The 26,821-nt window shown below is 40.6% G+C and overlaps 2 protein-coding genes across 3 annotated transcripts in view; one reads left to right on the top strand and one right to left on the bottom strand.

Annotated features, from left to right (window-relative positions):
• ddah1 (dimethylarginine dimethylaminohydrolase 1) overlaps positions 1-21,794 on the bottom strand; it is a 79,629-nt gene extending 57,835 nt beyond the window's left edge. Inside the window, exons 1-2 of one of the 2 annotated variants that reach the window (XM_080506137.1) lie at positions 21,570-21,604; positions 14,377-14,714 (exon numbers count right to left, since the gene is read on the bottom strand). In XM_080506137.1, the coding sequence (XP_080362263.1) occupies positions 14,377-14,714; positions 21,570-21,588 (357 nt within the window). In that variant the 5' untranslated portion in view covers positions 21,589-21,604. Of the gene's footprint in view, positions 1-14,376; positions 14,715-21,569 lie in introns of both variants that reach the window. The other variant, XM_080506138.1, reaches the window with a different exon arrangement.
• A 1,128-nt stretch (positions 21,795-22,922) lies between these two features.
• On the top strand, positions 22,923-25,753 carry ccn1 (cellular communication network factor 1). The gene is made up of 5 exons (XM_080505943.1): positions 22,923-23,183; positions 23,400-23,628; positions 23,963-24,307; positions 24,428-24,630; positions 24,729-25,753. The coding sequence occupies exons 1-5, from the start codon at positions 23,136-23,138 to the stop codon at positions 25,029-25,031; spliced, it is 1,128 nt and encodes a 375-aa protein (XP_080362069.1). The 5' UTR covers positions 22,923-23,135; the 3' UTR covers positions 25,032-25,753.
• The last annotated feature ends 1,068 nt before the right edge of the window (positions 25,754-26,821 follow it).

The raw sequence follows: 26,821 nt of genomic DNA, 5'->3' as shown, positions 1-26,821 counted from the left end.
GCAAGTTTTTAAAATTGAGAAGGTTCAACCTGCAAAAATTTGGCCTGACTCACTTAATGAATCATTATTTTTTCCAGCTGAATGCATAAATGAATCCTTTGACCAATGATACATTTGTGCTGCCTGTGCAGATGCTGTGTGCGTGACTGAGGAGAAAAGCTTGCAGAGAAGAAGTGTGTTTTCAGTATGATCCTTGGCGTGAGAACAGACTGAGAGCGGACATCACACCACACTGTGACAGCCGAGTGCAGACAGGAGAGGCAACACACACCTCACTGCCCAGCCCCAATACCTGCCCTGCCTCTCTGGCACCTCACACTCCCACACACACGCACACACTTGCAATCTCTTTTGGTAAATTGCAAAATAAATGTGTTCACAGAGGCTTTCTGGAAGTGGTTCTGGGCAGGCGTAGTGGATTTCATGAGAAAATGATATCTGATCTTCATTCATTGAAATATATTGACCTTTGGCCTCATCTCTGATCGACAGTGACTTCTCACGATGGTCTGAATTATTTTGCCATACTATGAAGTGTCGGTAGTGGGATCTTCAATATTCCTCCATCCATCTGGAACTACCTCCTCACAGGGAGAACATGCAAACTCCACATACAAGGGCTCTTCGGCCTGAACATTCTCACTGTGATGCTGAGTGCTAACTACAACACCACAGTCTAGTCCACATCTTCAGTGTCTTAAGGTAAAGTCCTTCACAGATGAATTACCTGTGAATGCTCTCATTTTGAAGAATTCATCCTCTCAAATCACTTCTTTTTCACTATCTATAGGTAATTTGATACTGTGGATGTTGCTAATAATTTAATGTAATGTCTCTGTGAAATCCCTGTACATCTGAAATGTGTAAAAATATAGCAATCCAATGGCATCGGGTGGAAAGTTGTACTTACAAATTAACTGATGTAAATGAGACATTCCGTGGTACACATGCACAAACTACATCTCAGTGCCAAAGATGCAACAGATGAGCTCTTCTCTTGTGGCCCCCAGTCTCCTCCTGACACTCTGAGAACATTTTAGCACCCAGTCGACAAAAAAAAAAAAAAAAGTCTCCTGACTCACCCTCATGTGGAAACTGGGCCCTGAAGTTTCGCCTCCCGTTTCTGACAAATGAATGCACTTGCATGCAGACACAGTTATCAAATGTGTGTGAACAAAAGACATGCATGTCCAATGATACGCACAGTCACATATTAAGAAATATTAGGAGTTTACATTCGCTGCTGGATGAACATCTGTATCAGAGCTGCAGATATCTAGAGAGAAAGATGTGGATTGCTCAAATTAGGCTCAAAGTCTGTATAAGTGTAGAACATATAGAAATAATGACATTCTATCTTTAACCAGTTGTCTCTGCTGAGAAAAAAGTAGCTGGACCAGCTTTATTCAATCTGTGACAATAATAGATTTTTGTATGCATTTTATCTGATTGCATTTAGTAATATTGAGCGAATTAAGCTTAATATTGCTTATATACAATATATAATATTTTTGCACAATGTGAACTTTTCTAGTAGAACTTTCCTATTTTTCTATAATGATAATAATCATGAAAAATGAAAGCTGCTCTGTAATTAAAAAAAATAATGTTACATGATGACTGCTGACCTTTCTGAAAGGAACATTGGTGATAAGTTTATTATGAAATATCAAATATATTATAATTGTTCATCTTGTAACAGTCTTGTGAATTTTGTTGTAGTTTCCTAATTTCATTAATGAAATATAAACTCCAGCCTTGTACTATATATATATATATATATATATATATATATATATAGCTTTAGCTGATAGCTGTCAATGAAGATGAATAGGTTTAACGAAGGTAATTGAGGAGAAGCATTAAGGGTCTTACTCAAAGACATAGACAGTTGAAAGCACAGTTCACAGACGACTGAGCCATAGTAACTTGAAAATGTATATAATATGTACGTATTATTCAAGCTCACACAGATCAGAGCTTTTGTTCAATGTGTATGTATAACATGCTGCATAATGAATTCTACCTCGATAAATCTTCTGAATCACTTGGTAATTAGCCTGACCTCTTAATTCCACTTACTCCAAATTGTTCACCGAATGAGGCATGTGATGTAATTCCTCCTATGGGAAATATAATCTCAGTGTCATAGAGCAACACATCATCCTGCTCATGAAAATGAATCACATGAGGGCAAAACAGGACCACATATTGTTCAGACTGCTGAGCTCCTCTTGTTTCTTCGGCCAAAATTCACCAGCTGTTGATTTCGATTTGACAGTGTCCTGAGCTGTGGCGTAATTTTAAAAAACCCCTGCTGCAAACACCATTAGTCAGACTGAACAACAACACAAAGATTATAACGCTAACTCAAGAGAGTACTGTTCTGGGGCCAAAATAGCACCTGAGATTATATCACTTTCATCAAAGAGCCTTTCCAGCCTGAAGTTCATCCAGAAACAGACATAACGGATCAACTGAAAGGCAGAAGAAGCATGTGGTCACGACACCATAATGATGAAATATTATCCATTTCTGATGAGGGAACATGTAAAAGCATAAAAAGAGGGATCCGTTTTTGTGTTTGAAGCAAAATCCTCACAGATCCAAAGTAAACTGCAGGCTTGCATTTTTTTTTAATATAATACAAGTCAGTGTGTGCCTGTTGTGTTTGTCAATGAAAAAGATTAATCGGGTAAAATGTGTTATCGAGACTATTTCATGCCGACATGGTGGCTCATGTATAAACTGCTTCATGAGTGGAATTCATTATACAGCCATGAATGTACCGCCAGTGTATTATAAAATATATTATTGTAATTCCACAACTTCTGACAGTAGTGACCTTATAATTAACTGAAGTTACAGTTACTCCTCATAACATAAAAATGGAAGGTTGCAGAGCCACTGTCTCTCTCTGCCCTGTTCAATGAGGCTCCTCTTTGCTTCGAGAATGGTTGCCTCCAATTCATAGGGGCTCTGTTACTATTTTACTAAACCCCTGTTTACCGGAGGAAGGATACTGAACCAACTTCTTCTTACAGCAACACAAAGGAAGTCAGGCAGTAAGTTAGCCTCACATTTAGTCCTCATCAACAGTACCAGTGAAATATTAGCAGCCTTCAATAACATTAGATCACACCTGCCTTAGTTATGTTTTGTGTGAGCCAACGAGTCAAGTAATTCTAAAAAGTTTTAAAGAATGAACTTGTCACTGCAACACTAAATTTGAGTCACTTGCAAATCACTGCATGCCAACTGTGGTTAACTCAGTAAGTTTCTTGCATTTCTCATCCTCGGGTTTGCACAAAAACGAGTCATAACTGTGACTGTTTGAAATAGTGCAATGGGTTCGGCTATTTTAAGATGTGGTATGAAACGCATGTCGGAATCTCAGCGGTGTGTCACGTGTCAGGGGTCAGGTTCATCACTGACTTGTTCGTTACATGTAAATAACGAGCCCGCCGCCCGCTCCGAGTAATGTGAGGCAAAGGGGCGAAGAGTTTATAATTCGCTGGGTGTCTGCAGGTCAGCGTTCTCGGAAACAAAACCAAGTGGAGTCCGCTTGGGTCAGTCCGCAGTAGGGTTTGGAGAACTCGGTTGGACAAGTTGGTGTTTAACAGGTGTTTTATTTCCCCTTTGTTTTCACTATCATGACATAATTGGTCGCGGCTCGATATTTCAGCACTTGTTTCACTCTCGGTGGAGGTGAAAGTCGCCAGGAGCGCTGCACAGTTTCACACAGACACCGGGTGCCAAAAACCCAAACAGTTTCAACCGTGTTCTTTCAACACAGCGCCGGGCCTTGCCTTCGCGACACGTCTGCATACTCGCTGCCTGATCGTGTGCAGAATACGATTATTTCAGCTAGCATGAGCTCATTGGAAAGACGAGCATTTAAGTAAGCAGTCTGATGGAGGGCGCCTTTGATGTTCAGACAGTTTAAACTGCAAACTGGGGGGGGGGAAACACGATCACGTCACCGTGCCGGTGATAATTACAAGCAGGATATGAAAAGCGCTTTGACAGGCTCACACCTGTAGGCCCACTGAGGGGGCGCGGCACTTTTCAACGGCTGAGATACATTTCAGGCCACTTGAATAGACGATGCACAGTCATCCTTGTCAAACTGTTAATTATCCGTCTGCATGCGAACAGACAGTTACTGCTACAACCGATGATTATTTTAGATTATCAGTCAATCTGCTGTCTGAAAATTACTTATTTTTCTCTGACTCAATTGTCAAAGTAGACAATTTTTTGACACACTTTCTGCTTGTCTGCGCGAATGCTCAATGTGTTTTTGAAACAAAGATATGTAAATAACTACTGCACAATTTCCATGAAGTTTGAATATAACATTAATGATGTCATATATAACAAGCAAAGAATCTCTACTTTTCTGATGATGAAATACAGTAATAAGATATTACACTGTTTGGTTGAAAATATATATTTTTTTAAACCATGCCGTTTTGTGAATCCCCATTTTCAGAAACGGTGAAGAAGCAGGTTCCAGATGTGTGAAACAAGCATTGACAGACTGACTGATGATCTCTTGTCAGGTCCAAAACTGATACATAACCACAGAAGAATAATCTAAATCTCAGCAGCGTTTTATCAATACTTGTTCTTCAATTCAAAGTATCAACAACAGGAGCTCATCCACCTCTTCAGACACACAACTCTTTTATTTTCTTTTTACCAGCAGAGGTGGTGAAATCAAAGAAAATTCCACAGACAGACGCTGAGACCAAGTGCAAGCTATAAACTGCTGTTATTCAATGTCAGCAGAGAAAACTTTTAACCACAACTGTCGAGTGGACTGACAGGAAAGATTGATGGCTATAGCCTTCAAGACGTTGGATATTCCTTTTGGCTCTGCATCACCAGCAATCAATGGAGCTGATGTTGACAGTTTGTATCTCTCGGGGAGTGTGTTATCTTTGAAGAGGGAAACAAGAGGGAGGAGGTGAGAGTGAGAAGAGTGACAGAGAGAAAGGAGACAGAAAGACTGCTGAGATTTATATCAGCTGTTCTGACAGATCTCTGAGGTTTCTAAAGGGTGTAGGAGAATGTGGAAGAGGCAATCACACTATTACAAGTGAAATATCTGCTTAGCTACGTATAAGCCATTAAGGGGAACAACTAAAATATCTGTCTGGTGTTTTGGACTATTGAATGCGGCTGGTGTGTAATCTGATAACATTCCAGTTTCCCTGAGAGAATTTAAATAAAAGTCACACACCAAACTAATTAGAACCATAGCAGCACTCCTGACTATTTGTTCAACTCTGAGCTTTTATTTTTGCATTATTAAATATTTTTAAGTGAATATAAATCCTTAAAACAATGTGTGGTACCAATCTAAGTAAGGTGATTTATGTATGTCTGCTTGTTGCTCCACCTTTGAGCCTGGTTCTGCAGGTTTCTTACTGTTAAAAGGGAGTTTTATTTCTCTCTTTCGTTTCTTATGCTTGCTTATGTGGAATTGCTGGGTTTGTCTCTGTAAAATTGCCTTGACATGACTGTGTAGTATCGTGCAATAGAAATGAATTCAATTAAGAAGAAGTGCAAAAGAAAAAGTTGTTATTCCGATTCTCACCACTTGGAGTCAAAGGTCAGTCAGTGAGCGACTGTTGGAAGACATTCTCCAGTTTCTGCATAAGAATTACAACTTAAACATTTAACATTACCACACAAGCTGCTACAACCTGGTTCAAAAATCCACGAGGTCCTACCAAATCAAAAACAGGAAAACTCATTATTTCAACATGACAAAGATTCTTCCTTCTAAAAAAACACATCTGTGACTCTTGTGTCACGGTGTTTTAATCAGCTTTTGGAGAGATTCGATTTTAAATGAAGTTCTTTGGCCTAAATTTTCGAATGAAAAAAGGCCATTTGTCTACATTCGTGCTGCACCCTTTCTGACCTCAGCAAGTCTTTTTCTCAACGCCGCCGTGCCTGGCCCACTTCCTGTGTCTTCCACCGCCCCGTCTCACGTACCAAACCAGACATTCACACGCCCACGGTGACGGCTGAGCGTGACCGGGTCATCCTGTGAAGCTGAGAGGAGTTCCTGTTCACGAGTCTCCAGCAGCTGTCTCACAGGGCTGCACTGAACTGCGCTGGAGGGGATGTGGTGGGTGAACCTGGGGCCAAAAGGGGGCAGGGTCCAAGGTGATGGCGGGACGGAGAGGCGGAGTGGCGGGTGGGGTGTGAGGGGGTCTGTCTGGTCTGTTGGTGTACTTCTGTTGAGAAGGCTAAGCCGTGGCACGTGCGTGCCGATACATAGAGAACTTATTGTGTGGATGTGAAAACAAGAAAAGAAAAAAAACACCATTGGAGTAATTTGATGTACTCCTAAATAAAAATAGATCTAATTTTAAGCATAGTTGAAAATGTGTGCAAAATCTAGTCCTTTTCTTGGACATTTAATAATACAGGTTGTACCATCAACACTTCCATAATAGAAAATCTGAAATTTGTAATTACCAAAAAAACAATCAGTCACATCAGCAGCATGTATAGCAATACATGACAATCTAAATACTAATGCTTTGTTCATGCATTAATAATGCAGAAATATCATACACGTTGATATGCTCACGTCCATGTTTACTAGTTCAGAAAGAAAGAAGATTTTTGCATTCTGACAAAGTTTCTGTCAATTGCATGATTTAATTAAAGAGATAACCTTAATTACTAAAGTAGTTTTACATTTCAAGCAAACCACATCATTGGAAAAAGACTTTCTTTTCAGGTCGACTTTGAAAAGACTCAGAAATAAAGATTCTAGAGCGTTTACAAGTGCAAAAGATTAAACGGTACAGACGGAACTGTCACTTATTGGTGATGTGATGCGAGCCTGTCACACTGCAGTCTAATTGAGGCACTTGTTAGCAAACAGCCTTTTGGTTGTTGGACTTATAGATATCTTTCTGAGCTTGTAAAAACATTCCTGCCACATCCTGCATTTTCTATAATTGGGACACCTATGGCTCTGCGTTGCGTTTCACTTGAACGATCACAAAGTTTGTTGAGAAGCAGGATGTTGGTCTGATGTGCTTGTGGACCAGGATTCCAGTGGCAGCATTCAGTCCTTTTCAATTACACTGCACCAATAAAGCAATCAAGAGTTGAATCAATCTGAAGTGAATAAAGTCTTTTGGAAATTGTTGAGTCAATACTTTGGAACAGATGCAATGCGGCGATAAATCTTTGCTCTATTGGTTATATCCTTTTGTATTTTCTGCTTTAATCTTTGTTATAAAGCCCAATTGAAGTTATCAGAGGACGGGTGGTTCAGAGCTGGAATTTAATTCATTAGCAGTGTGTTTCAATGCCAGCAATAGACATTTCAACAGCATCATAATTTACAATCATTATAATACTATTCCTGGAAATACAATCCATTTTTCCTGTACTGAAAGAAGGCCAACTTACATTGTTCGGTAATGGAGGTATGCATACTTTTTTTGTGAAACCATCCACACTGAGGAGTGAGCTACCTGTAATAATCTTGATTGTCTAGAGGTTTTCATCTTAGCAGACCTATCTCTTGGAGGATATCCTCTGACACACAATGATTGAGACGCAAGAGGATGGGAGAGGCAGCAGAGCCGAGATGTTACGAAGGAACACGCCAGACGAAGACTCAGACAGACAAACAGTGAGAGGAAGGGAAGGTTAAAATTGGTAGGAATGTGGCAGACAGTTGGGGAAGGCACATTGGCCCCATCCCACACGCTAGTGGCGTGTTCCCGGGTGTCTCACTCTCCCTCCCACCCCCATTCGCACTCGGATGTCAGGTCTCCCTGAAGGAAACCAGGTCGGTTCCGTTACGGAAGTCATATAAGAGCGGGGACTGAGCCGAGGAATCAGCATCTGCTGGCCGTCTAGTCAAAATAAGACTTCTGCGCTGTCTGCTGTTAGCTCAGGAGTAGCTACGTGAGGCATGACCGGAAAGGGGCCCACATGGACACATAAACTGCGAGGACTGAGCCTAAATATTACGTCTATAAAAACATGACCTAAATATTAGGTCTGCAAAGCAAAAGTTTCCATCCTGTCTCCAGACCTAAAGACATCTAAAAGTTTTACAGTTGTTTATGAGTGATTTTAGCACTTTTTAAATGACCATTATTTTCCAGACTCTGTAAACTGAACTTGCAGTAAGTGTGTACAGTAGTCTACCATTATACAGTACAGTAAGTATTAAGAGCACACTCCATAACAATTGATGGCTACTATTGAAGTCATCACTCTCAGAGCATTTCCAGGAAGTTTAGGGGTTTCCTCATAGAGGTTTTTTTTTCCCTTCGATAATTGAGCTGATAATCCAGTTATCATAATTTAATGTGTGATTGTGTTGTTGTTTTTTTAATCGAATGAAGAAGATCATAGATAAATTTTATTTCTCGTTAATTAACTTTCACTTCATTGTCACACTGAGTAGTTCAAAGCATCGAAATAAGTAATGTATGAAAAAGAAAAGTAATAGCAACTATTACTGTGAGACAGCAAAATCTGTATGAAGCTGTTTGGCTTGTTGTGGTTTTCAGGACTGAATCGAAAAGGTACCAGTAAATACGTAAGTGCTGCACTTGGTCCAAACACAGCAGCACTTCCAGAAAATGCTTTCAGCATAATACATACAATATCTCTGGTATTTTGTGACATTTGTTGTAAAAGTTTTACAAAGGTTTTAAGATTTGAACCAGCAAACTGAAATGCAAACTTAGTGCTATGTGTTTATAAAGGCAGTGAAAATGCCATTAATCTGCCAAACTCTGACTGCAAATATTTACTGACGTCAGATGGAAATTGCTGCCGTCACGTGCAGCAGCTGATAAACCTGACAGTCCCTGTTATCCAAAAGCATCTCTACGAGATCCTGAAATACTTAATCCCACTTGATTCTGGAGGAGGAAACTATAGATCTGTGTAATATTATTTTGAAAATGTTTTTAATTACAAGTTTGCAGTGCTAACACCACTGTCTAATATTGCACTCTAGTCAATCCACTTGCATGACTGTAAGTAAAATGACACAAGCATATATCTGTTTGGGCAAACTAGAGGATCAACACCAAATGCATCAAAAGAAAAAGTAAATTGCATAGGATTAAGTCGCAACATCTGTCGCAGTAAACTCCGGGCTCATCACCATGTACCATGAAAGGCCTCCAAGCTCAAATGAATTTTGTAAGTGAACCATTTAATATGCAACTGATTCTCTCCAGCTCAATAAACTTAAGTGTAACTTTTATTCAGCAAGAGTGGGGAGGGAGCGCTGGTGATTTTCACTTCAGCAGACTTGAACGTTGTGCCAATATAGTGACAAAATCTGCCTGATTTGATTTTTGTAGCGTTAAATATAGCGTTACAGTGGCAGGTATGATCCTTGATAGAGCAGTTAGAGTCGTCAGGCTAAGTGGAGCGCTAGTGCAGGCTGAGATCGAGGCAAATATTTCTGATCAATAAGTGCATAATGAAGGACATGACAAGAATGTGTGGATGTGGGTGGGAGTGGGCTTGATGGCACCCACAACAGGCGGGATGGAGGTTACTATAAATCTGGGCAAGTCAAATGTTGGCGAGGTCAGTGCGGTGTAGGATTTTACTGTGCATAAGTCCATGTCTTCTTCCATTGAGTTAAAGAGAGACAAATTGAGAAAAATGAAAATGCTCGTAAAAAAGCACTGTTGTCTGTCTCACTTCCCGGATGTACCTTTGACACGGTGGCACCTTGAATCGGAGCCGACCTCTCATGATTCTAACATCAATAACTTGGATATAGCGGAAATACCACGGTTATAAATAAGATCAAACAAATGCATACCTTAAACTGTGCAACTAAAGATGAACTTCTTTACCCGAGCTACTGATTAAAAACTATCAATAAAGTATGCAAGCGAGCAAAAACATGCTCGTGCCAATCAAGTTTTGATAGGCATGAGGAGTGCCAGCAGTTCACAACCTGCAACAGAGTTTCTCCACAGAGAAGCAATAACACTCCAAAACAGCCCTCGACAAGTGCAACAGTGAAATCATCTGTAAACCACACATCTGCCGTGCTCTCACTTTTCCCTCTTCTGCCAAACCAAAATGCGTGAGAACTTTTTTTAATTAGAGTTGGATTCCCTCCTATTTCGGTTTATAGATTAGTTACCTAAATGTTAAGTAAAGGTCAGAAGAAGCAAAGTTTGAGAACATCTGTTGCCATGTAACTGATGCAGTTAAGTAAGGCTGCCACTGCGCTTCAGTGCAATACTAGTAAGGAAAAACAATACTTGCTGCCTACTTTAGGGTTTTTAACAGAAAACAAGCTTGGGGCATGGGCCTTTCTAACAGTTAACTCTTCTTTTCCTTTTCCTCACCATGCCATATTTTTTACATCAAACATTCTTCAAGCATGTTTCTTCTCTTCATTTGCAAAAGCACCTTTGTTCAACGCTGACTATGAATTCTCTGAAGGCTCTTCGTGTCCCTGCATAGACCAGCAGCTGTTTCTCAGTTTTAATGTGCTTCAAATTACAAACTTCTACTACTGAATCATTCCTGCAGGCTTTATCATGGCTGATTAAGTTGGACAAAATGACAATGTTGAAGGATTGTGTAATTTTTTTGTCAACCTTGTTATTTCATCTGCCGATATTGAAAATAGGTTGAAGCTCAGTTTTTATACAGTTTCATATTTGCTCTTCTTCACCACCATTCAATCCATCCAACTTCTTTACCCATTTGTTGCATTTCACAATGAACAAGAGACAGCTTGCCACCATTACTCTTGCATAGATTCCTCCATCAACATCAACCTATCTGCAGAAGAAATACCGAATGAAAACTCACTCAAGACTCTTTTACTCCAATGCACTGGAAAACACATCATAATATAGCACATCACTAATATTTTTGGAAGAAAAGCATGAACTATTTTGAAACGTTGAACTATAAATACTTAGGTTCCGGTGGTCTTGTTACTTCTGTTGCACAAAAGGTTGTAGCTGCTGTCTCTTCCTGTATTTGCTCATCAGGCTGATCAATAATCAATTACGAATTTTATCAGCTTTCTCAACATTGTTATATATTTATTTCGATATATCTGTACATTAATTTAAGAGATATCTAAAAAGTACAGATATTGGTGTGTTTCAAGTACAAAAGGACTATAGTCATCTACAAAATCACATACAGCTATCCGTCGGTCAACCACAGTCCAGACGGTGTTCACAAGCGAGCACCAGATTACCTTGTCCTTCATTAGGGTGGGGACGGCATCCACTGACTGCTGCAGATCTCAAGCTACAGTATCCCTGGAATTGAGAAGCCGCCTACCTTCTATTTGGGCACGGGAATCTCCAGGATATTATTTCAGAAGCCAGCTGGCCTTGGACCCGCAGTGCCCTGCAAAGCGTGATCTTCACTGTGCAACAATAGTAGATGGTCACATACAGCAGTTGTAAAAAAACACAACAACGCCTGCGAGGCAAAGTTAGCATAATGTTTATTATCTGTCGTTAAACTTCATCAAGCAGAATGGTTGTGCCCTATAATGCCACTGTACAGTGTTTTTAAAGTGATAAAACAAGTACATTAATGCATGAAGTCAAATCCGAACCCTTTGAATGGCCAAGGCGGGAAAAGCAATAACACCTTATACGGTATCTTAGAAATTACATGCCTGACTACCTTTAAGTTTTCTTTTTGATGTTTCACATTAAGAAAACAATTGCTATTAATGATCATCTGAACATGTTCATGATGTTTCTTGTCTTGTCGTCTTAAGTGGTTCCATGAAAAACAAGAAAGAACACATGACTGACTAATGTTTAATTTTAACAAAAGATAAACCCAGACAAGATACTGCTCTGCGTCTGGAGACTAAAACAGCGGAATCAGTTTAGGCAATCATTTCCAGCACTACTCAAGCATTTACCCAATGTGCCACCAGCAGGAACGACTAAGGTTTGAATATAAACTTTCAGAAAGTATTTGGCGTTTACAAATATTATGGTCTTATACTTAAAGCAGAGAGAATTAATATCAGAAGATATGAACAACTCTTTAATCCCCCCGCATGTTGCCTTTTTAGGATGATAACATAAACAGAAGCAAATGAAAGATGGAACACTGTTATCTTTGTCTTATCATGAATTGAGTTGGGCTTTTTTTTTTTTTTTACACCTTGGCAGTCCAAAGATCTTCACAAAGTCCAAGTGACCACAAGCAACAATAAGTTAACAACAGTCCATGTTTGTTTTTGCATAATCAAGATTAGAAACCTGTGACACTGGTGTCTGGATTTCTCAAAATGATCTACCTTAAGAAATTAGAGGGCCTTTCTTTACACAATCAAAACCTACTGAACTTTCAAACATACAGCTTAACAAATCAAATATGCTGAAGGGTTGTAAGTGAAACCGCTGTAAACAATTGGTATATGAAAATACAACAAATCCTGGACTGTACTTGCAGATATTGGCTATAATGCAGGTTATTGTGGCGTAGCTGGGTGACCCTCAAAAGGTCTGTCTTGAACTATCTGCATCACCACAGACAATGATCTGGGGGTTTTTTTTGTCGTATTATGAAGCTATGGAGCTATCCTCTTAATGTGATAGTAATACACTTTACTGCACTGAGTGTTTTATGAGGAAGACATGAAGTGGTTATGAACACTTCTCTTCAACCTCACACACATAAATGGAAGGGAAAAAAGCATTAGACCTGATGAGATCAATGAGAAATACTTATGTCCTTTGTGTGCAAAAGTCAACAGTCCATATGCATTAAAGCGTCGAACATTATTAAGTTCAAACGCATCATCCCTGAGGCGAATCATCATTGTAGCACATAACCTTGAATGTAGAGTAGAAAAAATACTTGTGCTCAGTTCAATGTGAAATTGTTTTGTTTTTGTTCACCAAGCATCCAGCACTTCGCAACAGTTTCATTCATACAGTGATGATGAAATGTTATTCACCTTGAAAATGATCTGGCATTATGAATAAAAGTATCCAGTCCAGCTCAGTCATTTATAATTCTGGCTGATACCTCAGTGGTTTGGTCAAGCATTCAGCGGAGATCGTCCATGATTTTACAGGCCCGTTTTTGCAAACAGAATATTTATAAATTTCCATTTTCATCACAGCTGAAATCTTCCATGAGCATAATAAACACTATTATCTATGTATGTATGTGTGACCTACGATTGATTTTACAGGTTGAATGTGATGAGAGCTTTTGGAAAAGTGCTAATGGCACATATATGTATGCATATGTAACTCGCATCCCATTCAGTTAAAAAAAAAAAAAAGAAAACAAAGAAAGAAACGCAGTAGCTGATGGTAGCAGCACCAAGCTTTTCAATCAATATCCCTGCCGCCAGTGAGGCTGGGGACCATTAGCACCAGTCAGCCAAGTAAAGTGACAGTGATGTGAAATGACAGGGGCTTTCACAGAATCCGTCCCACCGTTTCGCTCATTGTCATTCAAACACGAACCCTTTTCCAACACACACACACACACACACGGACAAATAACTTACAATGCAGTCACCCTCACTAGGCAACCGAGAGCTGTTGTTTTGTGTTCAGAACCAAGTTTTTCATTCATTTATTCTTCAGCAGAGTTGTGGAGCCTTTCACTTCCTGCACTGCATGTCTCAGCTTTTCTATGTCATCATCTGAAAGTCTTGTCTGGGTCCTAATGAGACAATAAACTGAGTGAGTTACAAAATTGCACATCCAAAGATGCTGCAGTGGCACAATTACAGTAAACAGTACAAAAGCGATCTGTAAATATGCAGAAACAAGCAACTCATTCATTTTCACACTATTGTTTTTCTACTATGCCGCTCATAGAGTATTCAAATGCTATTGTCTTGCAAATGGGCGTTTCCTCATGCTTAATAATCACCATACGGCTTTGTATAGCCCTTATGGTTATTATATGATCTTATATGGCACAGTTGGACAAATGTGCAGCTTTTCAAGGACCTTCCGCCAAATCTTGCCGAATCTAAAGTTTCATATATTTTTTTTGCACATGGTTTTATTTGGCACTGCTGCTGGGAGGAAAGCGCTTATTAAGTTAATTGTGAGCTGAAACAGACATGGGTGGGAAACCATGCTTTTCTTTCATTTATATTTCAAATCGATGTAATGGGATTGAATATCCTCAGGTATCCTTGCATCCTGCACATCCCTACAGCTTATTAATTGCACGCCAACTGCGCACAACAGGCAAACGAGAGAAGGGGGGGGCTTAGGATGGGTGGGGGGGCTTCCTTTTCACTTTCACGTCAAACTTTTTTTTTTTTTTTCCCCTTCCTTTTCAGAGTACTGAACCATGCTGACACTTCCCTACCTCTTTCCTCCGGCACTCTGCCCCGGGTCTGGTGATGAGAGCCGTGTCACCGCACACCACGGCCGCGTCCTCCACGAACACGCAGTCCGGGAGCGACTCGTCCGCGGGGAGCTCGACCACCTTCAGCCCGAGCGTCTTCAGGACCTCGACGTACGCCTCGTGCTCCTTCTGCGCCTTGGCCACGTCCACCTCAGCCGCGACGCCCCGGAGCGCCTCTGTGGCCAGGGACGCTGGGACTCCCCGGACAACGGCGTGGGTGTAATGAGCGAAACCTGCCATCAAACCAGCCATGTTTCTTTTTTTTTTTTTTTTTTCCCAGTCACTTGGCACGCTCAAATCTGCTTTGGGGAAGAAGAAAAAAAAACGGACTGGAAAAACAACTCAAATAGACAATTTAGCGAATGAATTAGGAACAGCTTCAATCAGTTGACCCGATGCTGCCTGGATTGCTTTGCTGTGCCCCGGTTAATTGTTTAGGGTTTTTTTTTTTTAATTCTTTATTTACACACGCCTCCTACACAGTGTGACGCGCACCGAACATCACGTGTACCCTACGTAAAGTCAGCCCTCAGCGAGGCGTCCAGCCCAACAAGTGACAATCACACACACACACACACACACCCCGAGGCTCAATCGATTTTACACCGCATCACCATGAACCACTGCCTACCATCTCTTTATTTTGCCCACACATTTCAACAATATATTTATATCATTCAGCGTGTCATCATAATAAAACGTCTTTACCGATATCTTTATATATGGAAATCTATATTTCCATGTATATGATCATGCACAACTTCAACGTCATCAGTTTTTGTGATGTCTTATCCATCTGTTGCTTGAAATTATAGAGATCCTATTTTATAAATCTGCATTCAGATAGAAGGCAAGGGAAGGCAAAGTAAATGTATTTATAGAGCACCAGTCAAACACAGGGCAATTGTGCTTTACAAAGAAATTAAAGAAATACAGAAAAACTTTACAAAGACATAAGAACTATATTAATAAAATAACTACATTAAGCTTTAAAGAAATGCATGATAAAAGAAAACAGCATAAAAGCTTTCAAAACAGCATAAAAAGTACAAAAAACTCACTAATTTCATTTATGCATTTACTCAGTTGGTATAAGGGGGTGTGATCATTCACTGACACTGATATATAGAGCTGTGTGTCATCTGCGTAATTATAATATGAGAAGTTTTATTGTTCCATGCTCTGAGCCAGTGGGAGCATGTAGATGTTAAATAAAAGGGGCAGGAGGAAGGAGGAACAAGCCTTGAGGAACCCCACAAGTGATTTCAATTTGCTCACTTTCATAATTAGCTATTGACACGGAATAGTCGCCATCTTGCAAGTATGATTTAAACCAACTTAGTGCAGTGCCAAAAATTCCCAACCATTTTTCCAGTTGGTCCAGTAGTATGTTGTTGTCGACTGTGTCGAAAGCAGCACTATGATACAGTAACAGTAAAACTGAGACTCTGGAAGTGTCACTGCTCATGTAGATGTCATTCAACACTTTAATAAGAGCTGTTTCATTGCTGTGGTTTGACCTCAATCCAGATTGGAAAAAGTTTTTGGTAATTGTTTTGTGCCGTAAAAGCATCAAGTTGTGTAAAAGCTACCTTTTCAATAATCTCACTTAAGAATAACAGGTTTGATATGGGCCTGTAATTACAAATCACTGAAGCTTAAAGATTACTCTTTTTTTTAAAGAGGTTTCATAATGGCTGTCTTTAGAGTTTTGGGAAAAACACTCAGCTAAAGAGAGCTGTTCACTATCTGTAGTACATCTGGAGCTAAACAGTTAAAAACATCTTTAAAAAACTTTGTGGGTTTGAGGTGTTGAACAATGTGGGTTAGTGCTGCTCAGGCTTACAGGTGAAAATCTGCCAGATTAGCTCCACTAACTGACTCTCAGTCTGATCTGTGTCATTTTTTGGGTGAAATAGGATGAAAATCAGATGCATCCGATAACGGATAACGTTCAGGAGGTACTGAAGGCGAGAGATTCGTCAGTCTGTCCACAACACTAAACAAAATACAAGCATTATTACTGTGCTTGGTGATAATCTCAGAGAAGAAAGATTGTCTGGTCCTTTTTAGTTCGTGGTTATACGTGCGAAGCGTTTCTTTGTAGATGTCATGATGAACGTGGAGCTTAGATTTTCTCTACCTGCGCTCGGCCTGTCTGTCTTTTTTGATCCTTAACCAGCCAATTATTTCTCCATTGGGCTGCTTGGAAAAGCAAGTCATTCTGGCACCAATGCCCCAATCCATTCTGATATGGCTATCACTTCTTGATAAGCCTTCATGATGATTTACAGGTGGCATTTATGTTCTTGTTATTGCCCCTGCAATATGCTATTCAAATATTATTTTTGAGGAAATTATTAACCTAATGATTCAAATATGCCCTTCTACCCAGTGAGGCCGATAATGCATTCATTAGTAACGCGTTACTCTGTCATGACAATTTTTTTCAGTAACAAGTAATCAAACGCATTACTATTTCAAAACCAGCAATCAGATTAAAGTTGCTTGTCCAAGTCACTGTCCGTTACTATTGTAGCATCCTGCAGGAAGAGTTTCTTGTCTGCAAAGCTGTATTATTATCAAACAGAACTGGACTGCTTCTCCATTCTCAGCCAAATGGACATAGACACATGCAGGCTTGCATACAGTCCACACTCACCTGACCCGCCCCCTTCTCCACTCTCAGCCAATCACAGGCCAACTTGCTCTGACAGTGCATTTCAGGTAACCCAAAAGAATGGGAGCAAACTAGTCATCAATAAATCTTAACCTTGCAGTCAGCCCCCCATTTTTTAAATTAATCAATCATTGGAAGACTTATTGGTCCCCGGCGGACAATTAAAAAGGTGGCATAGAGCAGGTAGTGCAAATAAATAAATAGATAAATAGTTCAACAACAGACGACAACATCTCTGGGTAAATAAATACCAGTAATAGTAACAATCTGATACTAATACCATGAATCAGATAGAAATACAAGAGAGAATGTAGGTGAAAGTTTAGAATGTGTATAAACATGAGGCCAGGCAGGTACATGTAATCTACCTTTGTTATTTTTGAAAACAAGTAATCAGTAAATTAACTAAGTTACTTTTTAAAGGAATAACTAGTAATCAGTAATCAGACTACTTGTTCAAGGTAACTGGCAACACGCCAATTCCAGCTGATTATGGGAAATGGACTGGCACCCTGCACAAGTTTTTGTGTACAATAATGATCCCTTTGGTATTCAAACTTCACAACAGTATTGGAGCAAAAAGAATAATGCCAATTCTTACATCTTGCCATGTACAGTTTTGGGAAAAGGTGGGACATTTTAGGGTGGAGTTTGTGTAAATACATTTGAAGTGAATGCTATTATAAGAACAAATGTATGCTTGGAAAACTGCAAAGTATGTACTTGCAATGAATAATCTAAAGGTTTTCCAGTGAAATGCATGCAGGGGGAAAATGAATGAAACCAGGCTCACATGAGGACTTGGAAAAAGTAGAAAAGAAGAAAAAAGACAGACAGGAGAGTAACGTGTAACAGTAATTTTGATGGTATTACATTTGAAAAAAAAAAAGGTTCACATCTCTATTCCCCAACCTGAAATGATGAAGACATATGTATCCTCTTTGTTCTTGGCTGACCTTAAGAAATAATGTACACAAACTTCAAATGCAAGGAATATATTTATACAGTGGACTTTCTGCTTGTGTGAAGTGTCATGCAGGAGAAGTGTGAAAAGAGAAGCAGCGTCTTGTGTGTGGAATGATGGGTAGGTGGGTGGGTGTGTGTATGGTGGGGGTTATATTCACCACGGTGCCATCTAAGGAAGATTCTGGCCCCGGTGAAGTGGTCTGAATGGATGGAATGTTTCTTCAGACGTCCCAGGAGCACATTTTTCCACTGAGGGACCTCGGTTTGTCTTTTCTTGTTCCAGATTCACTCAATTATCCCCGACTGCTCTAAACATTCCAGCACATTCCAGGAGCCCCACATTCCTTTTTCCACTCCAGCCAAGATCACCAACCACCACCACCCGTCTCGAACACCTGCCCCCACCCCGATTTCTCTTCTCTTTTTTTTTCTACGCCCATCATTCCTCATCACGGATGGACTTAGCCCAAGAAAAGACCCCTTCTTTTCTCTTTTCACTTGAGCTGAGGAATTTGGGTTACTTTATATGAAGGAAAAGCCCTCATAGTTTTGGCACACCTGGCCGGTACATTGTGCAGCTACTAAATCAAACCAGTGAAAGCAGACACGGTCCCCCAGCTGCAGATTAAAAAAAAAAACCAAAAAAAACACTGCACCCAAAGCAGCACATCTTTTTTTGCCAGTTAGGACTGATTGGACTCGTCATGAGGTCCTAACTGTTTGAAGTGACACAAACTTGCACAATTGCATAGGTGCAGAAAATATATTTAACTTAAGTTTTAGGGGCTAATTACATAATCAGAGACAAAATATAGTTGTTTTTTTTCTAAATGGTAAGAAGCGGGCATTCCACTTTTCTGCAAGGTTACACATACAAGATGTTTTAAGCTAAATATGCTCCATTTCAAGAAAATTGTCTATTAATTCACAACCAACATCCACAGTTGAGATAAAGCAGATAAAGCATGAAAGATGTACAATAGAAATCACAAGATATCCACAGAGCTGTATAGCGCATGCATACGTTGTAGGTTCAGTGATTTGCCCACTTAAAAAGATGGAAAAGCACAGATAAGGATCAGACCACCAACTATGGATGACGTCACCGTCAACTGAGGAACAGCTTCCCAAAGAGCTGAATGAGAATTTCATCAAAATATAGCAACCAGCACTAGACTCAGTGGAAAGAAGCACAGTCCTCTGACCAAAACAAAACATGGGAAGAATCACAAGTTAAATCAAGCCATGGCTGGCTGTGCTCAGTGGTAAACTATAAACCCATGTCCCATATTTTAGTTTTTAATAGAAACGATCACACTCTTATGGAATTTTCGTCTGTATGTTTCTAGAAATGTCCCTTGCCTGCAGAATGTCATGACTCGTGTAATGGTATCCGACTCAAACATCAATTTCTATAAGAAAATATTCAATAACACTATTTGTACCAGTCTTATTTCGCTTGTTCTTTTCCTTGCACAATAATTTTGAAACCATGTGACATGATATTAACGTTGCAAAAGTCAGAAATGAAAGAAATGAAAGTATACTAGTGAAACAAAAATATGAAAATAACATCAAAATATTCAGTCAACATGTCAAGAAATTAAATTTGAATAAAATGTTTGAACTGAGAAAAGAAGTAGACCTGTGAGAAAAAAGCCAAAATGTTTAGGACAAAGTCATAAGTAAACATACGTCTTGTTTTTCGCACAGTATCACTGAATATAACAATGACTATTCATAGAATCTGATCAATAAGTGTATGTGATCTATGTACATGGACCATGTATGGGTAGATATCCCCCATTCTGTTTTTGTTTGCCTCTTGAGGAAAGGTGTTAAACATTGGAATAAATTACAACGTAGCATACAACAGGCAGCATGGCTGCAACTGCTTATCAAATGGCTCCAAAAGATTGTTCCAGTAAACTAATGATAGAACGAAAAGGTAAATATTATGTTCACAAATCACCCAAACTTACAAGCGAGTAAGTTTACTTTGCCGTTTCAGTTCAATAATTCTTTTTAACTGGACTCAGTGTTTTAATCCCTGGCTCCATTTTGGCAGCCCTTCACACCAGAGCACGTCGTAACTTATCACACTTCCTGCTGCTCTACAAGCAGACAGACAAAGGAAGTGTTGCGTGTACACACTGCATACTCGTTCAGACATTGATCTTGAATAATACTACAATGGAATATATTATTTTAACATGAAAGACAGTCCTGTTTTCTTCCGACAAGTCACTTGGACATTACTAGAGGAGGCTGAAAAGGGTTTTGGACCGAAGACTTCCCATCAGGGAGCCACCGTGTCTTCAGCTGAGAGAGGCCCTGATGGGATCTGACAATACGTTTCCATCACTTTGACCCACAGAACAATCCACAATCTCCCATGCAAAGGTCGGCAGTGAAATGACTTTAACATCTGAGCCAGTGGCTGTGAAACTGCTCAGACTGTCCCATTATGGAGCACAATGCAATCATCTTTTCTTTTTTTTTTTTTATGAATGAGGGGGACCTTCTACTCATTACTGAGGAGCAGAGGAAAATGGGTTGCTGTATGCATGATGGAGGTTCACATAAAGCCTGAGTGGAAACTATTATGTCAGAGCAATTACAACATCGAGACACACATCCAGCTTTTGGCATGCATCCTAAACTGAACAGGTAATTACTGTATGGAATGAATATTACGGCTTGTTATTCTCCAATGACATACAAAGAAAACAGTGTTTCCTGTCATTGTGGTACACAAACACACATGCACATGCACACACCATCATCATCATCATCATCATCATCATCACCATCATCATCGATGTTGTATATATACAAATTTGCCCTGGTCCCCTCAGGATTAATAGTGAGATCTATTTCAAGCAAACTGAACATCAAGTGAGTCAAAGTATAGAAATCACATGGCCAAACCCGAGGAAACATTTGCACCAAATAGCTTTGCAATACACGCCACTGCCTTGCACATGTGCTCACAAGGACACACCCCCTGTCCAAATAGGCTGCACACACCGGCGCACCTCCAGTTCAAACACCCAGACAGACAGACAGACATGAGTAAGAGGCTGAACGGATCAACGGTAAAATCACATGAATAAGACCTTCTCATTTTTTGGAAATGGAGTGACTCCTAACTTTTTGAACAGCGGTCAATGTTTGAATTAAAAACAGCAGGTTGTTCTTCACACATCCCCATCTAGTGTCTTGAATTGGAAGTATGCAACAACAACCACAAAACAAACCCTTATCCAGTGTGGAGAAAATCATGCTTCAAGAAGGTAAAAATGATTTTTTTAAAAAGAAAACCTTTCAGATTTCGTGTATCCAAGTATACCCTTTTACACAATTTTAGGACTCTCTTGTGTGTTAATAGTAAGTTTAATGAGATTAACTGCATCTGTTCAAGTTTACAGATATTTAATAGAATGTACAAACGCGTGTCTTATTCACAAACCATCAAAGTTCGAAATAAAATAAAGTCCAAACTCACCGGAGAGGCTCTTGTCCATTGCTGCTGTCTCGGTGTATCGGTATACTAAGTTTACACATGAGGCTACAGGGGAGGGAGACGTACTGAAATCTCCGCTTTTTTCTTTTCCTAACACAAACAAAAACACTCAGCCTCCACGCAAACGATCCTCTCTGGGTTCTCCAAGCACTTCATGGCATCAATAACGCTATATAATGCGTATTTACGCATCCCTCAGCTCAAAAGTTTTCATAAATCGGAATAAATGTAAAAGTCAGGAGGAAGGGACTTATTGAAACCCTTGTAAAAAAAAAAAAAAAGAAAAGAAAAGAAAAGAAAGAAGAAAAAACAACAAAAAAGGAAGCGACCAAGTATTTGTCTCCCCCCACCAACACTACTAACACAACATCTCTTGAGAATTGGATCACTTCACCTACAACGGGACCCACGTCCCCCCCACACAAACGTGGACAAATTGCGTGAAAAGTCAAACTGCCTCAAGGAGTGAAGGCGAAGGAATTTCCCCTCCATGAAGAACATATTTAACAAGCCTTTAAGCTGTCAGGAATGCCGGCCAAAGGGAGAGAAATATGTTAATAATGTAGGCTACTGCCATACCAAATATGGCAATATTGTTACGTCTGAGCTCTGGTGCGCATCTGGAAATGCTTAGCTCTTCTGAATAAAGGCACCGGAGAGCCAGAAATAGACGCTGTTAAACGTATTTCTGCCCACACCTTTTAGACTCAGAGAGAAAAAAAAAACACGTACATCTGCTTATTTTGAACGTGGCCACTGTAGGATGTCAAACAACAAAACACAAAACAAACTTAACGATTTGTTGTTGATCAGCAAAAGCAGCAATGACACACATCCAGTGTGTTATTACCTAAAAACTGCTCATTGTAGCTTTGAAGTACTCATTGTAATAAATACTTTGGGACGCTTTTAAGTGTTTTGGATTGTTCCCTTCTCGAGAGTAAATAAAGGTAACGTGCAGATTGACCTCAAAATACATCCGCTGATCAATAAAGTAAAGACAAACTACTTATAAGTCATTTTATTTCCACGAAAAAAGGTCCATTGAAGCCGAGTTGATAGATGTGAGAAGCGAGCAGAAGAAGAAAATGAAAGAGGGGAGAAAACAAGAAGGGAAAAATGTGAGACGGAAAAGTGTGTTCAGATGGGATCCAGGGGGGAAAAATCCATTTCAGAAAGAAAAAGAAAAAAGAGAAAGGTTTTAGACAGGGTGGAGCTTAGGTCTTGGATGGAAAATGCGCCGAGAAACATTCCTGGCATAGTTTGGGAACAGTTCAGCAGGCAGCCCAGGAACGACGTCAGCTTCCCACTACGGTATAAAAGTCCGGAGGTGGCCGGACCTCAGCAGACTGCAACTGCTTTACCAAGAGCTTCATCTACTCTAAAGGAGCCTCTTAACACCAAAGAGACTACCAGCAAACACATCAAGAGAGACAACGACTGAGCGAGGGAATACCTAAGGACTCCTCCGAAGACAGACTTTAAAAAAAAAAAAAACTAAACTACGAACAGGATTCCTCTTGAACGCGCAGAAGAAATTTATCCAAGATGCTGATGCTTACTGTTGTCGTTATCTTCCTCGGGAGCCTCAACCTGGTGAGTTGTTTTTTTTCACTTTTCTTTTCTGTATTTCGTTCTTGAAGGAGAAAGCTCCAGCTGTTACTATAATACTATAACAGCTGTTCCTATAATATTTTTTTATTTTATTCAGATGCGTACATTCCAAGTTGTAACTGCTAAAAATCACCGCTGGCATGACTTTTTAATTTGTTTTTAAAGTTCTAATTGGGGATTTTATCGTTGGTTGTACAGGTTCTCTCCTCCTCCTCTTGCCCCTCCGTGTGCCCGCTGTGCGTGCTGGAGGTGCCCAAATGCGCACCCGGCGTGAGCGTCGTCTTGGACGGCTGCGGCTGCTGCAAAGTTTGCGCCAGGCAGCTGAACGAGGACTGCAGCCTGACCGAGCCCTGTGACCACACGAAGGGACTGGAGTGTAACTTTGGAGCCAGTTTTGCTGCTGCTACCACTCGTGGCATCTGCCGAGGTATGTACAAAATACTGTCAGCCCCTGATGTGCATGTCTTATGAATTAGTCCCTAGAAGAGGTGGGGGGGGTTTTTGTAGTGAAGAGGGATAGTATTCAGGAGTTTTGGAAACCTGGGTGATTTCAACACTGTGGAATGCAGTGAGGAGGAAACTAGTCTAAACCTCAAAGCACAGACTGCCCACTGTGGAGGGAAAGAGACTCCTCAGGCAGCCTGAAGAATTTCACAGTTTAACCTATCCTTATCTGGCAGCCATGTGATGTCTTCAGCAGACTATTTGAGCAGAGCAGGAAAGAATAACATTCCTTTCCTCCTGTTTTCTCCCCGCTGCAGCCAAGTCGGAGGGCAGACCCTGCGAGTACAACAGCAAGATCTACCAGAACGGAGAGAGCTTCCAGCCAAACTGTAAACACCAGTGCACATGCATCGACGGGGCAGTGGGATGTGTCCCGCTGTGTCCGCAGGAGCTCTCCCTGCCTAACCTGGGCTGTGCCAACCCCAGACTGGTAAAGGTACCAGACCAGTGCTGCGAAGAGTGGGTGTGTGACGATGGCAAGGAGACAGGCATCCTGGAGAAGATCTTTGGAAAAGACACGCTGACTGACGAGCTGGAAAGAGATCTCACCAACAGGAATGAGCTTATTGCCAATGTCAAGGCCAGAACCAAATCCCTAGCTGGTAAGACAACGCTTCATCATTCTTAACAAATAATTCAACGTTTCTGGACATATTCTTGTGAGATACTACAATATTAGCTGTTACAAAATATTAATGTGTTGATTTCTTTGTCTACTTCAGCATTCATACCACCACCTGAGGTCCACATGTTTGACAGCCCGAAGTGCATCGTCCAAACCACACCCTGGTCCCAGTGCTCCAAGAGCTGTGGAACCGGCATCTCCACGAGAGTCACCAACAACAACAGCGAGTGCAAACTGGTCAAAGAGACACGAATCTGTGAAGTGCGACCATGCACCCAATCACTCTACTCCAGCCTGAAGGTAAGCTTGAGCAACCATGAATGCTATAGGATTTTTTTGCACGATGCTGTAAATACAACAAACGCCTAATCATCTTTATTATGGTCATTCCTTTGCAGAAAGGAAAGAAGTGCAGTAGAACCAAGAAGTCCAGCCAGCCGGTGAAGTTCACCTACGCCGGCTGCTCCAGCCTGAAGAAGTACAGACCCAGGTACTGCGGAGCCTGCGTCGATGGCCGCTGCTGCAGCCCCCACGAGACCAGAACCATCCCGGTCACATTCCGCTGCGAGGATGGCGAGACCTTCAACAAGAACATCATGATGATCGAGTCCTGCAAGTGCACCTACAACTGTCCCCATGCCAACGAAGCCTCCTACCCCTTCTACCGCCTCTCCAACGACATCCACAAGTTCAGAGACTGATTGGTGACGAGCATCCAAACCCCTCAGCAAAAGACAATCGACCAGCAGCGTCACTGGCTGCCAGTGGCAGTCCGGGTGAACACAGGGGGTTGTAAATAGGCTGCCAATCAACTACCAGCTTCTTGTTGTAACTAGATTCCCAAGGAATTGTGGGCTTACATCATGAGGACTTAATGAAGTGCACTGTTTGCTGTGACTACGTCAGCATTCTTCCCAAGAACTGCTTCGTATTAATGGAGCATTTGAAGTAGCTTCGTTATGGAGCAAGATGTAATTAATATTTGTACATTTATGTTAGTTGCTGATATCAATTCACTGTGTATATTTTGATCCTTTACATCAAGACATGACCCCCAAACTTGTAGACTTGTGTGTGCATATGTGGGTATGCACATGTGCAACTTCAATTAGCATACCATCTTGTATTTTTAAGAACAAGACAACGAAATGTTGCTTCTCGACTTGTTTGACAGGTGAGGGGTATCATTCCTTCCTGACGTGGGCATTACTGTTCATGTTTTGTGGCAGCTATTGAACTCCCTTCATGATAAAGACAAAGCGAAACATGTCAAAGGATGAATGAATGTTTTAATTATTGTTATTAATATTATTTATCAAAAATGTAGCTACTTTATTTGGTTATTATGTGTCATACTGGAATAAATTGTAAAATGATTTAATTTTATATGCTACAATAAAACTGATTTATTTATGAAACATGACACTGCCTGAGTTCAAGTCTGTTCGAAGTACACTGCAGGACAGAACCAAACAATGCTCGCGTGCACGGAGCTGGAGGAGGATATTTTGAGCTACTACTGTGAGAGAAAGCCTTCCTGTTATATCACTGTGGAGACCCAACAGATTCTCAGACAGACAATGTGCAGGGTCAGCCTGTTCTTATATAACGCAACCTTGGAGGCTCTCGCGCCTGACTTTCTGTGCTTTGGAATGTCATTCTGCAGCAGGCTTGCTTGCTTTCATTTGATCTGGCTAAGCCATACACTTGACTGATTCTAAGAGGGGGGGGGGAAGAGAGATTAAGTCCATGAGTAGCAATGAGTATGAGAGTATGCCAAGAATCTTAAGTGCTGCTCTGAATGGCTTGGGATTAGACACCATAAAACGAGGACAATGACTATTATTTTATGCAATGAGCTGTATACCATGAATGCATTCATGGGTAAGCTGTATTTTTTTTAAACAACAAAACAGCACTCACATATTGACCTAATTCATTAGCAGTTGCCCTTGAAAGTGAATCAGTTGCATTGGTTTCTGCAAACTCTTGAACTCCAGGGGTCTGCTAAACAGCCCTGCAGATCAGGGAGGGATTAAGTCTCCCGTCCAGGTCTCAGTTTAATATGCATTAAGACATATTATTATGCCACCGAACTGGGAAAAAAAAGTGTAACACAATTGTGTCTATGCCCAGAGTACCTTCAAATTCAATTTTCAAGGCACTAAAACTATGTTTTGCAGATATTTCTTGGCTCTCAGGCTGGTGGGGTTTTTTTTTTTTGTTTTCCTGAGCTAAGATTAGGTCTTACATGCTTTAAAAGTGCAAGTTTGATGACCGCAGGGCTTGTGATCCCAATGCACAATGACATGCGTGACTAAAGAGCATATCGAGTATTTGTCTGAAAAGGTACTTGTGTTATTTTTCTTTCTCACAGGGTCTGAGTCCAAATACCACCAGTACAGTTTGAACTAGGGCACTGAGAGCAGAGCTCAGGGGCAACGACAGGGGAGAGTTTCTTTTTTGATCCAGGTACAGGGAGCGGCTCAGG

Source organism: Blennius ocellaris, assembly GCF_963422515.1.
Source record: "Blennius ocellaris genome assembly, chromosome: 12".
Lineage (NCBI taxonomy): Eukaryota > Metazoa > Chordata > Actinopteri > Blenniiformes > Blenniidae > Blennius > Blennius ocellaris.
The sequence above is the reverse complement of the archived record's forward strand: the minus strand, read 5'-3'. Positions and strand labels throughout refer to the sequence as shown.